At 49.1% G+C, this 15,946-nt stretch overlaps 1 protein-coding gene across 1 annotated transcript; it reads right to left on the bottom strand.

Moving 5' to 3' along the window:
• Nucleotides 1-4,455: 4,455 nt before the first annotated feature.
• TMEM171 (transmembrane protein 171) lies at nt 4,456-13,679 on the bottom strand. The gene is made up of 4 exons (XM_077759832.1): nt 13,594-13,679; nt 10,526-11,236; nt 6,471-6,612; nt 4,456-4,681 (listed from the first exon to the last, which is right to left on the bottom strand). Exons 2-4 carry the CDS (start codon nt 11,160-11,162, stop codon nt 4,483-4,485), a joined length of 978 nt encoding a protein of 325 aa, XP_077615958.1. The 5' UTR covers nt 11,163-11,236; nt 13,594-13,679; the 3' UTR covers nt 4,456-4,482.
• Between the last annotated feature and the right edge of the window lie 2,267 nt (nt 13,680-15,946).

Here is a 15,946-nt window from a genome sequence, read left to right on the forward strand (position 1 = left end):
GCCTGAGAAGAGAATCTTGGAGGCAGGTTAGTGCCGAAGGGCCTTTAAAATAAGTATCTGATGAGTGGTTTGGCAGCGGTGGTGGCTCATCCACTCCCCGCCCACCCCTGTCCACCCTGCCGAACTTCTGGCCCCTTCAGACCCAAGCAGCCGCCAGCAAGCAGACAGAGTGGTTAAATCACTCCTGGCACTGACCTCATCTCAGCCCTGGCGGGGCAGGGGCACCCCCCCCCCCCCCCCCNNNNCGCATGAGGTGGGGGCAGATATCCTTTTCAAGCAGTCACAGGCTTCACCAGCTGGAATCCCCCCATCTCCACACAGCAGCTCCTACTAGGGGAAGCCGCATACGAGCCTTACACTCTGTCCTTGGCGTGGCCCTCAGGCTGGTGGCAGCATGCACGATACTCCAGGAACCCAAGCTATGCAGGATCCCAGGAGCGCTTGTGACATGAAGCAGAGTGACCATGCCTGGTTCCCTACCAGCGGTCAGAGGACATCTCACCCCTGCGGCCCACCCACCACCCCTGCAGCATGCTTCCTGACCTGTCTCTTCTTCGGGGAAGTTCCCGCAGCAGAGGCTGGAGGATCAAGGTGTCCCATGTCTGGTGTGTCAGCGGGGCCGAGCCCAGCCCACCCCACTGAGCGGGGAGCTCTCATAACTGACCCATCAGAGGCCAGGAGGAGCTGAGAGGAAGGAAGACTCATACTGTTCTCATACCATTTCCCATGGGGACATTCTCCAGCGTTTTCAGTTTCAACCTGACTACCTATTTCCTCTACTCTGCCTCATCTTGACAGACATCGTTGATGCTTCCAATTGTAGGCACCCAGCAGTCCTGACTTCTTCCAACACAAAGAAACAAAAATAAACCCATGCGTTCCCTAAGAAATGAGTCCAAGGTCCGCCAGTCTGGAAATACAGGAAGACTCCCCACATGAAGGAAGCGAGGGCCTCTGACTTTGTCTCCCCACACTTTCAGGGCTGTCTACCAGACCACATTCAGAGCTGCCTAGAATGCTGGACTAGGGAGATCATGTAAAGCCCCCGTCAACACTGGGAGCTGATGATAAACCCACATCTGTCCCTTTTAGGACCCTCAGTGTGGCCTGGGCTGTGTAAACAGGCCTCTCTGGAAGGCGTAGAAGTCATAAAGGGCTCATAATCCAGCCCACAAGGCACTGTGTCTGCAGTTTCTGTTGTCTCCACTGACAGTGTTTTGTAGATCCCTAGATGACAGATGTTACTCCCCTGGAGATGTGCATTTATTGGCCCAGTCTGGAATGGAACCCGGACATTAACTTTTTCAGTAGTTATAGCAGTTCTTATCTGTGTGGACCCTCATAGTTCCCTCCAGACTTCCGTGACTCTTCTGCCTGCCTAAGGCTACCTTCCAAGGTTCCCTTCCTATCGCTAGGTCCATTCCTTTCCTATGACCTGCCCTGGAATGATGTCCCCCTTCAGGGGACATCCACCACTCGCAAGGTGACAGTCCTCTGCCCAGCAGCCAAATCAGAAGGCCAACAGTCACATGACACTTGTCCCAGGGGCCTCGCCCCACCCCACTGCAGCCTCTCAGGTATAAATTGGATGAACACATCTTTGCTTCCCCCTCAGCTCTCATTGTCTGGAAGCCTGCTTCCCATGGCCTGCCTGCCGCCTTCCTCCTTAGTCTGTAAACTGAAGAAATAGAAAAGGGACCTCACCTAGTCCAAGATTTACTTTAGTTTTAGTTGAATTGGCTGATTGGGTTAGTCCACTCAACTGACCCCAGGGGAGGATGAACAATCCACAAGAAGAGGTTTTCATGGCATGGAGGCAGCATGGAAACACAGTGGACCTTGTGTGGATTGTCCCACCTGAACTTGCAACCCCATCTCTGTTCTCTAGAAGGTGGGTATCACACCTCCTGACACCACAGGAGGAAAATCTGGAGTAAGATTTTCTATGCTACTGATGGTAATGTTTTGCTTTTCAAAAACAAGTAACACACACGGAAAGACATTCAATATTATTGGTCGCTGGAGAAATTCTAATGTAAACCAGAATGAGATACCATTTCATGCTAACCAGGGTGGCCACGATGATAGATGATGATGGTCATGATGGTGGTGATGGTAATAATAATAACAGAAAATAACAAGTGTGGGTGAGGATGTGGAAGAATTGGAACTCGCACACACTGCTGGCGGGAATGGAAAAAGGTACCACCTCTGTGGGAAACAGTGTTCATTTAAAGTCAGCATATGGTCCAGTAATTCCGTTCCTAAGGATACGACCAAAAGAATTCAAACAGGCACTCTAGTACCTGCTTATACTGATACATATGATGATGAGGGTGAATCTCAAAAACATGAAACACCCAGAAAAGGAAAATCTATAAAATCAGAAGCAGATTGGTGGTTGCCGGGGGCTGGGGGGTGGGAGGCACTGAAGAGTGACTGCTTCATGGGTTTCCTTTTGGGGTAATAAAAATATTCTGGAATTAGATAGAGGAGCTGGCTATACAACATGTAAATGTACTAAATGCCACTGGACTGTTCCCTGACAAATGGTTCGATTTATATTCTATGAATTTTACCTAGATTTAAAAAAATGTTAATACTTATGAAGGAGAAAAAACAAAACAAGCATCAGTCCACTAGGTGGCTTCTCAGAGGCTGTCACCTTACCACGATCATATCAAGGCAAAGGATATATCTTCTGTGACTAAATGATTTGCCCCAGCTCTGCTGTGATGTCAGTCCTGCAATAAACATCTTCACCCTGGGGACCTGTCCCAGTGCTTTGTCTTCTTCAGCCTCCACCTCCTTGCTCAGTACCACCGAGAACAACAGAGGTAGCAGAGGCTTCCTTAACTAGAGGGTCAGACTTACACCCGAGAATTTCTAACTGCATTTTCATTGTATTCGCATAAAAAGGGAAAATACCCAGTTTTAAGCCCCAGCTTTGAGCCATTAAAAGGTCTTGGGTTTAAGGAGAACTCAAACATGTTTAATATTAAGTCTACCTAGAAATTTCAGCTTAATCATTCTAAACAAACAACAGCAGAAGGAAGTGGTAATAATCTACCCTTTGCTCTAATTTTAAAATGTGAATAATTAACTTTCCAGGAAAAAAAAAACAAAGTTTTAAGAGCAGTTCCGTAAATATCCAATTCAAAAATAGATAATCGCTGGTGCCCGTGATTTATTGTGGTGGCATTCCCATGGACTCAGTCACTACTTCGGTTAAACTACTGAAGCATTAACGCCCTTAAGTTCTGCTTTTGGCAATTAACTGCTGGGCAATACGGATTTTTTTATGGGGTTAGGCTTGTGTAAAGGCACAAAAAGTTCACATTTTTGCTACATCAAATTTCATGACCACAACATTGCTGTTACCACAGATTTTTATTTTCTTGTTTTAATTTTTTAATGTTTTTTATTTATTTCTGAGAGAGAGAGCGTGAGCAGGGGAGGGTCAGAGAGAGAGGGAGACACAGACTCTGAAACGGGCTCCAGGCTCTGAGCTGGCTGTCAGCACAGAGCCTGACGCGGGGCTCGAACCCACAAACCCTGAGATCATGACCTGAGCCAAAGTCGGACGCTTCACTGACTGAGCCACCCAGGCACCCCACAGATTTTTATTTTCTAAAAGTCAGCTTCTCCCAGGTAGAACTGCTCATGCTTAGTGATTATTTCTGGTTTGTGTCTAGAATTAAATACTTACCCTTGCACCCAACTTTTCAAATGCTGTTGTTCATCAGTGGCCTGATAAGAATAAAAGTCAGTGGCCCAGGCAGTCTGGCACGGATGTGTTGCAACCGAAAGGCACATCCTTCCAGGGGAATTTAGTCACCCAGTTAGCCCAAGAAATCTCTTCTCTGATAGTGTCATTTCACAATAAGGAGGCCTCAGGATATCAATGTGCCGTCTCCCTGTCCCAGTATAAACGACCTAATTACCTTCTTGCAAAATGAAAGAAAAGAGGAAGAGGAGGAAGAAGGAAGACAGGGAAAGGGAAGGCAAGAAGAGGAAGAAATACTAAAGAACTTAGGAGAGTAACCTAGCTTCTCTGCTTTAGAAGCAGTTAACATTGGAAACAGAATGGACCAGGCTAAACATTAACAGCTGCCTCTGGTCAGCCTTTGACATCACAGGGTAGGGACATTCTGGCTCTCAGAACCCAGCTGGATGGGTTCAAAACCCAACGTCACCACTGAGAAGCAGTGTCACTTGGAATAACTTAATTAGCCTCTTGGAACCTTTGTTTCTTCATCTACCTGCTTGAATGTAGTAGGTCTAAATGAGAGAATCAGCTGATGGACACCTTGCCTCTCCGGCAGTCCAGAGTGCTTAATCCAGAACGTTCGCCACTGATGTTGATACTGAAATGCCAAGGAAATCAGAACAGAGCCAATGCCATTGTATTTTTTTTTATTACAAAACAAATTAAATAAAATAGTGATTGATTTTATGTACAATTGAACTGGAGTCCACAGCTCACGGTGGGGAAGGCTCAGAAGATGGGGATAAGGATGTGGTTGCCCCGAAATCTTTTTCTTCATATCTGGGAGGCAGTTCAGAGGAGAGATAAGGAGTGTATGAGGTCCCAGCAGATGAAGGAGTCCCGGAAATGGTGTATATAGATCCACAATCTCTCTCAGAGGCCACTCCTTGGCCCTCAGGAGTGGGGGTCCTACTAAAAAGAACAAAGGAGAACAGAAAGAAAGGAGGGGAGAATAGTAACAGATGTTAAATAGGAGGTTCTTTTCAAACGTTTAATTATATGCTTTTAGGAGCATGTGCAAGGGTCTCAGGAGTAATTTCTTCCACATTCTCTTTCCTACAGATAAATCTTGATCCCTTACTCCCTACTTTCCTTACAGCTGATTCTAACATTAAGAGAGTTTCACCCTTTTTGTTTCCCTTGACATTGAGAAGACACGAAGTAGGAATGTATCAGTGCCGTCCAAGATGAGGGGACACACACAGAGTTACTCTTCTCTGCCATTTTGTCTTCTGAGAGCTAGCATAAGGCATACAGACTTATGCAAATAGAAAGTTAAATCAAACCAAAAATTGAATGGTTACTGGAGTGAGTTCTACCAGCAGGCAGACTTGTCTCTAAATTTCCATTCCGCTGCCTTCTAGCTGTGTGATCATGAGCAAGTTATTTAACCTCGCTAAGCCTCGGTATCCTCATCTGTAAAATGGGGATGATAAGAATGCCTACTCTCCTACTTATGAGAATTACACGAGATAATGCAAGTAAAGCCAGACCGTGGTAAATAGGAAATCATGGTAGTAGCAAATAGAAGGTTTTTGTTGTTGTTGTTTTTTAAGTTAATAGACATTTATTTAGGGCTTGGGGAAGTTCATCACTGGGGAAAAGAATATACAAAATTCACTAACAGAATTCTACAAATGTCCGGAACGTAACCTCCCCTTCATCCATACAGGACAATTCCTAGATCCATCTCTGGTTGGATCTCCAGCTCACCACCCAGTTTGAGGCATAAGAAGAACGCGGGCCTTAAACATGAAGGACCATGTAAGGCAGCACCCATCCCCACCATTCCCTCTGGGTCTCTTGGGTCCCGCTTTCTCAGCGTCCGTGAACTTCAGTCTGGCCACCTCCAGCCTTTCCCCATTAGGAACTGCACCAACCACCACTTGTATCCCATGGCGCTGTCTCTAAAACCTTCAACTGCATCCCTCTGCAGGAAGGAAAAACACTTAGATGTATGTTGTTTAATCTGACCCCAGGTGTGCCTTCTAATGTGTGGCATATGGGGAGCATGGGCGATGGAGTGTGAATCTCATCCTTCTCTTCATTCAATCTGAGAAGGCTCTGAAGCCCAGGGAGTAAATGAATATTGAGAAGAGAAGCCAAACTTGGTCAGGTCAGGGTGCAAGTTGATTTTAACCAGTCACCCAAGTACCTCGATGAGGTACTGAACACCTGTGTACACAGGTACTCCAACACGTCCCCTAAGGGACCCCCACATCTCCCCATGATCTAAANATAAATGAATATTGAGAAGAGAAGCCAAACTTGGTCAGGTACACAGGTACTCCAACACGTCCCCTAAGGGACCCCCACATCTCCCCATGATCTAAAGCGGCGAAGCCTACCTACCATAGCAGGGGGCCTTACAAGCCCCCGCCGCAGGGCTCAGTCTGGCTAATAAAGTGTTAAACATTTGGAGGCTTGTCCATGCTGGGAGCACATAGAGATGCCTGGAGAAGGCTTCATATTAACCCGGCGTAATCACCTTTATCATGTTTAATGTATGTGCTGCCCACAGTTTCCTGAAAGGTACTGTTAATATTAAGGCAATAATTCTGATATAAGGTCAGCACAAATGATCCTCCCACTGTAATGTTTATTCCTGTACCGCGCCCTAAAACTAATTTGGCCTGAGCTCAGGCACAGGCCTGAGCAAGTTAAACATGCTTACTCTTAGAGTTCAAATGCAAAGTCTTACCCATTGTTAAAAATACTGTAATACGAAGGTGGGTGTTCATTCGGAAGCAGACCGTTAGCCACAGGACTTCGAGTCACTGCAGAAGCTGAAGACTCAGGAAAGTAAGGTGGTGGGGGAGGGGGAAATATTATCACAGCATCACCTAAGGAAACACAGTATTTCGTTGAAGACAGGTGAGAAGGAAATGCAAGCACGTGAGCAAGAGCAAAATAAATTAATGCTATGTTTGGCCCATGCGCGTGAAAGGTCAAAACACCTATGCCAACTCCAGAATTGAAACGTGTGACAATCAAATTCCCAGAGACACAGAGTGGACGTAGCCAGGGGCTGGGACAAGGCGGAACTGGAGTGAATGTTTAATGGGGGGCGATTTCTCTTCGATGATGAAAAACTCCTAGAACTTGATAGTGGTGCCGGTTCCAGTACACCGCGGAGGCACTTAATGCCACTGTCCCCTTACAAATGCTGAAAATGGTAAATTTCATGTGATCTCTATGTCGCCACAATTTTTTCAAACAGTGGGCCGATATTTCCTGGCAAGTCTGAGCTAACACGTTTCTGTGAAGCCTTGGCTTCCTTGGGCTGTCTACTGCTGCAAAGCCTTACTCATTCTCAAGTTAAAATTGTGATTCATCAACGCTTAGCTGTTGGATGACGAGCCTTGTTTCTTACGTGCAGTTTTAGTCTCTGAACAAATGACAGCAAGCCGGGTCATGGCCGGTCTTTGCCATTGCCATGGCTGTGGTGTGTGCTCTTCTACAGGTGTTTTTCACCATTTCACCAAAGCTTTACAAAAGAAAGTCACACTCAAGATAAGCTTGGTTTTTTTGGGTTTTGTGTTTTTTGTTTTTCTGTGGGTTTTTTTGTTTTTTGTTTTTTGTTTTTTTTTGCATTTCTGTTGCTACTGTTCATTCCAAAGCACTTCCCGTGTTTTGGGGAGGAGACAGTAGAGAGCAGCTACAAGCTCTCATGTGTACTCCAATTCCAATATGAAATGCGCCACATGAGTTGCCCAGATCATTCTAGCCGTGCGGCAGCGCCACGACGTAGAGGTCAGAGGGCAGCCCCTGATAAGTCAGCAGCACCAAATGGCAGCTCAGACAAAAAGAAGGAGAGAGGACTTGAATGCACTGCAGGGAGGGAACCGGTTTGTACTGGCAGCAGATCTGACACTTGTCCAGGTCAGTACAAGATTCTTTAACGCTACCAGGGGGCCATTTGCCACACAAGGGGGGGCCTTGGCTGTCACATCTGTGAACTGCAGGTCATCCCTACTGTACCTGCCTCAGAGGACAGGCAGGAGGGCTGGATTCTTGTGTGGTGGTTGAAACAGTGCTGGCCACACAGCAGACTCTCTCAGCTCTAAACACACCCGCGAAGGTGCTTAAAGCTCAAGCCACCAGCAAGTGGCACTGATCCACATGTCTGATGAAACACTCCCGGCTGGCAGCCACTCCCCACCGTATTGCCTCAACTGCCTCCCCAAAGGGGACTTAGCCCTTCTGAAAATGTGTTAAGTCTTTCTCTCCTATAAGCACATGGCGACTAGAGCTTAAAATATACATCGCTAACCTAACCTTGATAACATATAATAGTTATCTTGGGACCCTCATGTAATTTTTCTTGCAGGTCTCTGTAGGTCAGAGGAAGTAAGGCTGACTGTGCACTTTAATTATACAGCGTAGAACAAAGGCCCTGGGAATAAGCCTCTAGAGCAGGCCAGTCACCTATCCAACACAAACAAGGAAGTGCTCAAAGCCACCAGCTGTCTCTGGGGCTTGTCCACACCTCTGCCCATCGGCTCCCCGCCCTCCCCAGCCTTGTAACCTGCTCTCTGGGAAAGCAGTCCCGACGCCCCCAGGTTGCCCTTTCACTATGTCCCGTAGAACTTGATGTCTTTGAGTTGACAGCAGACATCCCTCAAGGGAGGCCTGTCTCATAGCCTTGCTTATGTTTCTAGGACCCAGCATGGAGTGTGCCCGTGATGGGGAAAGCATGGGTCTGGGGAGGAGGGGCTTCCATTCTGGGACCAGCTGAACTCTGGGACTTGGCCAAGAACTGCCTCTTATCACTCCAATCCCTCATAAGGCAGAACTGGTCATTGACAGACAATGTCTAGAGTCTTGTCAATTATGCTAAAAGGATGACTTCTAAAAACCCGAACCCAAGCCCATAATATCAAAGGAGAGAAGACCAAGGGGTTAGGCTGCCACTTTCATAGGTGTAATGGTACTTCAAGGGTTAAGTGGAAAAGCCAGCATCAGGACCAGATCACTCAGGAGTCACTGTGTCCCAGCACCAGCAGCTCTGCTTTCTGCTGCCCCCCAACTCCAGTCACCAGGAGGGAGGCTGAGCCCCAAAGATCTCTTGATAATAAACCCCAAGGGCATACCTTGAACTGCCCCCAACTAAGTAGAAGACTCTAAGCAGCAAATGAGTGTATTTACTTACACCCTCCGTGTTCCCCAAAAGGACTGAGAACATCTGTAACGTAGGGTGAGTCCTTAGTCACATAACGGCCACGCAGAGCACTAGGCGAAGCCAGCAGAACTAGAATTGCCACCAAGTGTCCCAAGGCCCTCCCGAAGGGCTATATGGGGCCATGGTGTATATGTGCCCACCTGCCTGGGTTGGGGGTCCTGGCTCTGCCCCTTGCTAGTCTGTGTCCTCGGCAAGCCATGTGATAGCCCTATGCCTCTGTTTCGTTGTCTCTAACGCAGAGATACTAAGACTATGTGCCTCATTGGGTTGTTGTAGGTATGAAAGAATCTGGTAGAGGAGGCCCTTGAAAAATACCTGGATGGGTTATCTGGTCCCAGGATAAACCCTGTGTCTGGGTTAGCTATTATTAATGTATAACTAACATTGGTGTGGTCACCATAAACATATAAATACACAAATAAGTAAGCTGGGAGCTTCAACCATGGCTCAAGGACTTGTCTGTAAACCCGTCTGCCCTTGCTCTGCAAGGCTGGTGCCATGCGAGGCTGGCTGGCAGTCCAGGGAACCCGCACTGTGAATACCGCTACCTCCAACAGGCAGCCCCGAACATGGGAGACATTCCCCTTCTCTGTTCCCTCCTTCTCTGTTTCTGCCCCATCATGCTCTTTGCCTAGCCTTGTAGATGTCAAGGCTATGGCTTGAGAGCTTTACACTTTCCAAAGTAGGAGACTGGGGGAAAAAAGGGAGGGTGGGGAGGGATTTGCAAAACTGAACAGCAATGGGGTTTTTCATTGGTTGTGTGAAACTGAGGCAAAAGCTACTGATGTTCTGTAGGGGGCCAGACTCTGGGAAATAGCAATGCAGCTCTTCTGCAGAACCCAGAGAACGCAAAAGTCACGTCCAGGCATTCCATGGGGGAACAGAAGTGACAGGGGCGGTCACATTTCATCTTCGTCTGTGCCACTATTTCCAAACTTCGCCTCCACCCCGGAGCCAACGATAAAGTTACAGCAAATGAGTAACGACGTGGGCAACGATGCAGAAAGCCCCCTCAAAACGGAGAAGATGGGTGGACTTGGGACAGACGGATCTTGGAATGTTAGTGCTGGACGGAATCTCAGCAATGCAATGCTCATTTTACAGATATGTAAACTAAGGCCACAAGAGGTTAAGGACTTACCAAGGACCGCCAGCCAGTGATAGCCAGGGGTGAGGATCTGCATGGCCAGCACACAGTGCCATACGTTTCAGTGTACTTGGCAGGTCTCTAACATGGCAGAAGGCGCCCAGGCTACCCTAGCAGTTTCTGTCACTTTCCTCTTAATTTGCTCTGTGACCTCAGTCAGGGCCACAACTTCATGTCCCAATGCTTTTGCTAAACAGTAAGGAATTGCCGGGAGGAGATGGTGTGTACAAGGATTCTTACAGGGCTTAACACGGCAGCAGGACTGTGTATGTGTGCAGATGTGTGCAGGTGTGCGTACGTGCGCACATGTGTGTATGAGGGAAACAGAAGAAAGAGAGCTTCTAGGCCAGACCCGAGGGCAGCCCCGTGAGGCCTTGATGCTGCAGCCCCTGTGTTATAAGCATGCATAGGAATGACAGCCACCTACCTACAGTGACCTGGACGGGCTCCATATTCTCAATCTGTCTGTCTTCACTTTCAGAGGCATCCTGGCCCATCGAGTTGTTTTTCTTCTTCACATGGGCAACCACAAAGAAACACAATCCCATGAGTACAATCAAGGGTCCCATGATCTGCAGGGACAGGAAGCCACAGATCTGGGGCTCCATGTCGGTAGTGTCTGTCTCATTCACGGATTCCTGTGCCCAGTCAGAGCCACACCCAGGGACCCAAATGCCAAGTATGCTGATGAGCATGCCGCTTGTCAAGAACAGAAACCCGAAGATGAGGTACTGGGCAAACTGGCGGCTCTCTCCACAGATGAAGGCTCGGTCAGGGTCCGCCTGACTGCCTCGCAGGCGTCCCTCCCGGTGCTGAAGTCGTGCCCGGGAGCGGGCCAGGATCACAGCCCCAAGCCCAATGGCGGCACATGCAGGCCCAGCGACCTTGAGCACCATGCTGCAGTCTGGGAAGGTTTTGTATTGGCATGTCTGGAACCCAAAGATGGAGAGCAGGACGCCCACACACAACAGGATGGCACCAAAGACAAAAAGGAAGAAAATGAGCTTGCTGACGCTCCTGTCTGGCTGGACCCCATCTGGTTCAGCAGCCGCCACGGGAGACATGGCCCAGAAGAGGCCCCTTCCCCAGAACCGGGCAGAATGGGTTTCCTTCCCTCCAGTGGTTGCTTTCAGCAGCTCTGCAAATGTAACCAAACACCAAATTAAAGTGGGCACAGGTGTTCCTGACCCACCCTGGCCATTGCAGAAATCATACTAGGATGAAATCATAGGAATAGAACTTTATGCAAGTGATACACTGGGGAACAATGAGCTGGTGTATGAGTCAGAAGCCCTGGTATTCAGAAACTCTTGAATACGTTAATTTTATGAAGATATTCAAGAAGAGGAAATGCAGTTACCATGCACCTAAGAGTGTCTTGAAAAAAAAAACACAAAATCCATACAACAAACTAACTGGGTGTGGCTTTTCCTGTTATGAGTCTTACAAACCCACTTCCCCAGGCAGGAAAACAAAACAAAACAAAACAATGGTGAGTGAGGGAAGAACTACGGGAATTATTTCTGATTTACAGACGTCCCACGTTTCATCACAGCTGCTCTGAACACTTCTAAGTCAGTAAAATTTCGTTCAGTAACTAACTTTCCATTTCCTGTTTTAGACTGCGGCAACTTTCCAGTCCCAGCTTTATTCTAAGGCTGTAGCATCTCCAGGCGGCCCAAGGTCAGCAGTTTCAATTGAATGGGAAGGCAGTTTGGGAACAGAGTGGGTCTGGTGGATTTCAAGTTAACTATGTCGAAATTTGAATCTTGAGCTCTCAAACAGGCACTGGCACTGCAATGACTCAAAGTCCTGAGGCCTGGCTGACCGGGGTTGGGATGACCCAGGGGTGGGTGGGTGGCACAGCGGGTCAGGCAGGGGCCTTGCCTCCCAGAAGTGCAGGTGGCCTCTCACCTACCCTTCTCCAAGGTGCCTCTCACCTCCACAAAAAGGTTTGGGCTCTGTTAAAAATAAGCAACCAATAAAACCACCAGTTACAGAGCACTAAACAGCAAGAGAACTTGACTGTGGAAGAAGAGAACAAGTGGGACAGTACCTTCCACAGGATCACCAAGCGCTGTGCTAACATTATCATAAGCACTTGTTAAAAGGTTATCCATTTGATGCACATTGACTTGATCATCTAGTTATCTCGTCTTACTCTACTGAGTGGAATATTTTACCAGGACCCTTCAAGTTGAGGCACTGGAAAAGACAACCTAAACGTGAACACCCTTTTTACGTGCTCAAGGGAAGAGAACTTAAACTATTTTGTGCCGTTTGTATCCATGATCACATGAAGGAGGTCGAGATTGAGGCTCTAAAGCCAAGGCCATCTTGACAAACCCAAATCAGGTCCGAGGGAGGTCAGTTTAGGTAACGAAAGCAAATAGCTGGTCTTATACTAGGAAGTACTTTTCCAGGAAAAAGTGCACTGAAATCAGAAGGAAGTTGGGGCGAGAAGGAAATATAGGAGGGAAATAAGCTTCCATTTTAAACCTAGACAGACTATATTCATGAAGATGCCAGTAAGCTGAGACAAACACTTAAAAGTCACGATTGCAGGGGCGTCTGGGTGCCTTAGTCGGTTAAGCGTCCGACTTTGGCTTAGGTCATGATCTCGCGGTTCGTGGGTTCGAGCCCCGCGTTGAGCTCTGTGCTGACTGCCAGCTCAGAGCCTGGAGCCTGTTTCAGAGTCTGTCACTCCCTCTCTCTCTGACCCTCCCCTGCTCACGCTGTCTCTCTCTCTCTCCTAGAAATAAATTTAGAAAAAAAAAAAAAAGACACGATTGCACTAATTAAAAAAAAAAATCTGCATCATGTAATCTCTTTTGCTGGTTTCAGAGATAAGGGGATTCTCCGCTACAAAGCCCCATCGGGAATTCATTGAATTCCTGATACCTTCAACTCTGAAGCAAGTCATAAGTTCAAATGACTTAAGGCAAATTCCCAAATACTGGTAAAGTAAGTAGAAGCCTAAAACTGGATTTGTAGCTCTTTTCCATGGACTAGTGAACCACGCACCTGCCATTATGTATTAATCCCTCATCCAAAATAGCGTGTGGGTAGTCACTTTGTCTCCTATACATGAGACAGCCCCAAACGGACACAAAGACATCTACACAAACAGAAAATTAAACCTTTTAAAAATACCAACCTACATTTAACTTCCCAAAGCCAAATCCACCTCCCCAACGCTATTTTCCAAAGGGCATTTCCAAATCAACAGCATCTCTGCAAGCCTCAAGCCCTGGTGCATTTGGGTATCCCGGCAAAGACGGCCTGAAGTCTTTTACTGGGAATAGTTCCGTGGTGTTCAGGGCGCCGGAGCGCAGCGACAGCCTGGCGCGGTTCAGCTTGAGGCTCCCAGCCTTGCAGGTTTAGCTCGCGGTCTCCCGCGCTGGCGCCGCGTCTCGCCCCAAGACTTGGTCCCAAAAGCGCAGCGCCAGACCCCGCGCGGGAGTGCGGAGAAGCGCGGGGACCAGAGCCGCTTACCTGAAGCTTCGTCCGGCGTGCGCGCTGCCTGCGCCGGGGCGCGTCCCGGGAGCCTGACACGGGCCTCGGGGTCCCAGCTCTGGGAGGCGGCGNTGGGCACCCCCGCCACAGCCCTGGCCCGCAGCCGCGGGAGGGAGGGCGCGGCACGTTGAGGTTCTCCTCCTGGCTGTCCGAACTCCGCGCTGCGCGGGCCAAGATCCAGGGAGGAGGAAGGGAGCCGGTTCCCTTCGGGGCGCCCCCCACCCCCGGCCCGGAGTTGGGGCAGGGGGAGACGTGGGAAGGGCAATCGCCCGCCGGCCCTCTCCGATGTGGCGGTGGCCCAGACAGGCCGGGGCCCCGCGTTCCTGAGGCCGCGCTTTCGGCCACGACGCCGACTAGGGCTGGTCTGCCCAGTGGTGTGTGGCTCTCCTGCCCCTCCGGAGACCTTGACGGGGTCACTGGAGCAAGTCCCTCGCTGCGAGCTCCCCGACCAGAAAAGGGTTATGGAGACACCAGGTCACTGAAACTTGCGCTCTATTAGAATGTGGGACAAGGGTCCTCCATACCTGAGCCATCCAGGCAGGAGGTCCTAGCTCCAAGGCTGAAGCAGGCCCTGGGCAGGTCAGCTCTGTCCCTTGGCACTCACACGTATCTTCACAGTCCACCTTCCCAGAGAACCCCCTTTGGGTTTCTCGGTTGTTAATAGTCTGCTGGAATTAAACTGGTAACTTTCCCTGCCCTTGAACCAGTGGTTTCGGGATGGGTTTGCTAATCCCCATGCTATTTGTAACCTGCCCCATGACACGTGACACAGACCCAACCGCGCCAGTTTCCACACCAGAGGTCAGGGCGCAGAGGAAGGTGAATCAAGGGCTCAGCCCACGTTCAACAGTGAGGGGAGCCCTGGGGACTTTCCCCATCCCCACCGCTTCTCCCAGCTTCCTGGCCCCTTTGCCTGAAAGCCAGTGGGGAAGTCAATGCCAATTGCTCTAAGCTTTTCAAAGTGTGAGCACTCTGCGTATCTAATACAGCAAGTTGTCCTCATAGGTCTTGGCTGATTTCAAAGGTTGAGAAGGAGACTCTCAAAGAAGGGGGCAGAGGGAGGCAGAGGGAAGGGAGCTTCCCTGGGCTTTGAGTGCCGGACCCCCGGGTCTGCAACATGAGGCTTGGGGAGGGAGGCATATCGGACAAGTTCCAGCACTGGGATTTGCGGGGGAGCAGTTGTGGCCAAATGTGGCCTTTCTCACAGCCAGAGTGCCTCGGCCCCCGAGAATCTCTGCCTTGACTGAAGATCTCTGATTGTCACCGTAATGAATAATACTGACATCACCACCCCTTGCTCTGCACCAGGCTCTGAGTGACCCACTCCACCTACAGCCTCCGCTTCTTCCGTGTTTCCAGCAACTCAGAGACAGCTGCAGCCAAGGAGGATGGGGGGCTAAAAATCGGTCCATTCTCAGTTGCGGAAACCAAGGCTCAAAGGCAAAAATTGACCTCCCCAGCTGACTCGTACGGAGCGGGGCCCTGAGCCAGATGGACTGACTATTCGTCCTAGATACACCTGTCACCCAGAGGACACACCGTGCCATGAACTCAGAACATGGCTTTTTATTACACCGCTTTTTAATCATTGTAACAATATACACACTGTATCCCAAGGACATTGCAGCAATCAGTCTGGTCCGTCCCGGGTGGAGATCCTGGTCAAAGTGTCAGGATATTTCCAAGGTAGGGAGACCTCAAAGTACACCTAGCTAACAAGCAGAGGGCCAGCAGGGGCGATTTCACCACAGCCGGGGACACCTTGCTTTCTAAGAACACAAGCCCTGAATATAGAAAGTGCTCTCCCTACTCAGGCCTGCTAACAGCCCTTTCTTGTACAAGGGCGCTTCCGTGTACACATGCGTTCCTTCTCCCGTAGTTGAAACTCAGTCTCTGGCCACGTGGTGTGTGGACCTTCAAGGGCCCTGTTGACACAGCTGCCCCCCGGGCCACATGACTGCAGGCTGGCCACACATGACTTACTTGAACGTACTGGCACCAAGGACGATCAGATTAGCCTCCTCTTGGGATATATCTACTGTTTGGACTGTTTGTCTTTTGGAGCCTGTTTGACTAAATTAAAATCCTTAGAAACTGATCAGCGGTCAAGTAGGAAAGACATGACCGTGAGCCTCCAAGGTGCTCATTTTCGCAGCAGACCTACTTTTAGGAAAGAGGCTGGGTCACCTCCTTCCTGTGTATAAGCCAAGAGGCCTTTTCCAGCTTGTGTGGTAGTGAGAAAAGGTAAGACCAGACAGAAGCCTTAGAGCAATAGCAGCAGAACGAGCTATTAAAAATGGATGAATCTTGAGTTCAGAAAGTGAATGTGGAT

The sequence above is a fragment of the Crocuta crocuta genome, unplaced genomic scaffold (assembly GCF_008692635.1).
Source record: "Crocuta crocuta isolate KB4526 unplaced genomic scaffold, BGI_CrCroc_1.0 scaffold162, whole genome shotgun sequence".
Classification (NCBI taxonomy): Eukaryota; Metazoa; Chordata; class Mammalia; order Carnivora; family Hyaenidae; genus Crocuta; species Crocuta crocuta.

Bases quoted from the DNA above. Each gene is read 5' to 3' on its own strand.
- TMEM171 (XM_077759832.1), bottom strand. From the start codon at position 11,162: ATGTCTCCCGTGGCGGCTGCTGAACCAGATGGGGTCCAGCCAGACAGG. The intron at 6,613-10,525 runs GTAGGTGGCTGT...GTGTTTCCTTAG, and splicing joins GCCCGTCCAGGTCACTGTAG to GTGATGCTGTGATAATATTT. The intron at 4,682-6,470 runs GTAAGACTTTGC...TGTTCTTTTTAG, and splicing joins TACAGTATTTTTAACAATGG to TAGGACCCCCACTCCTGAGG.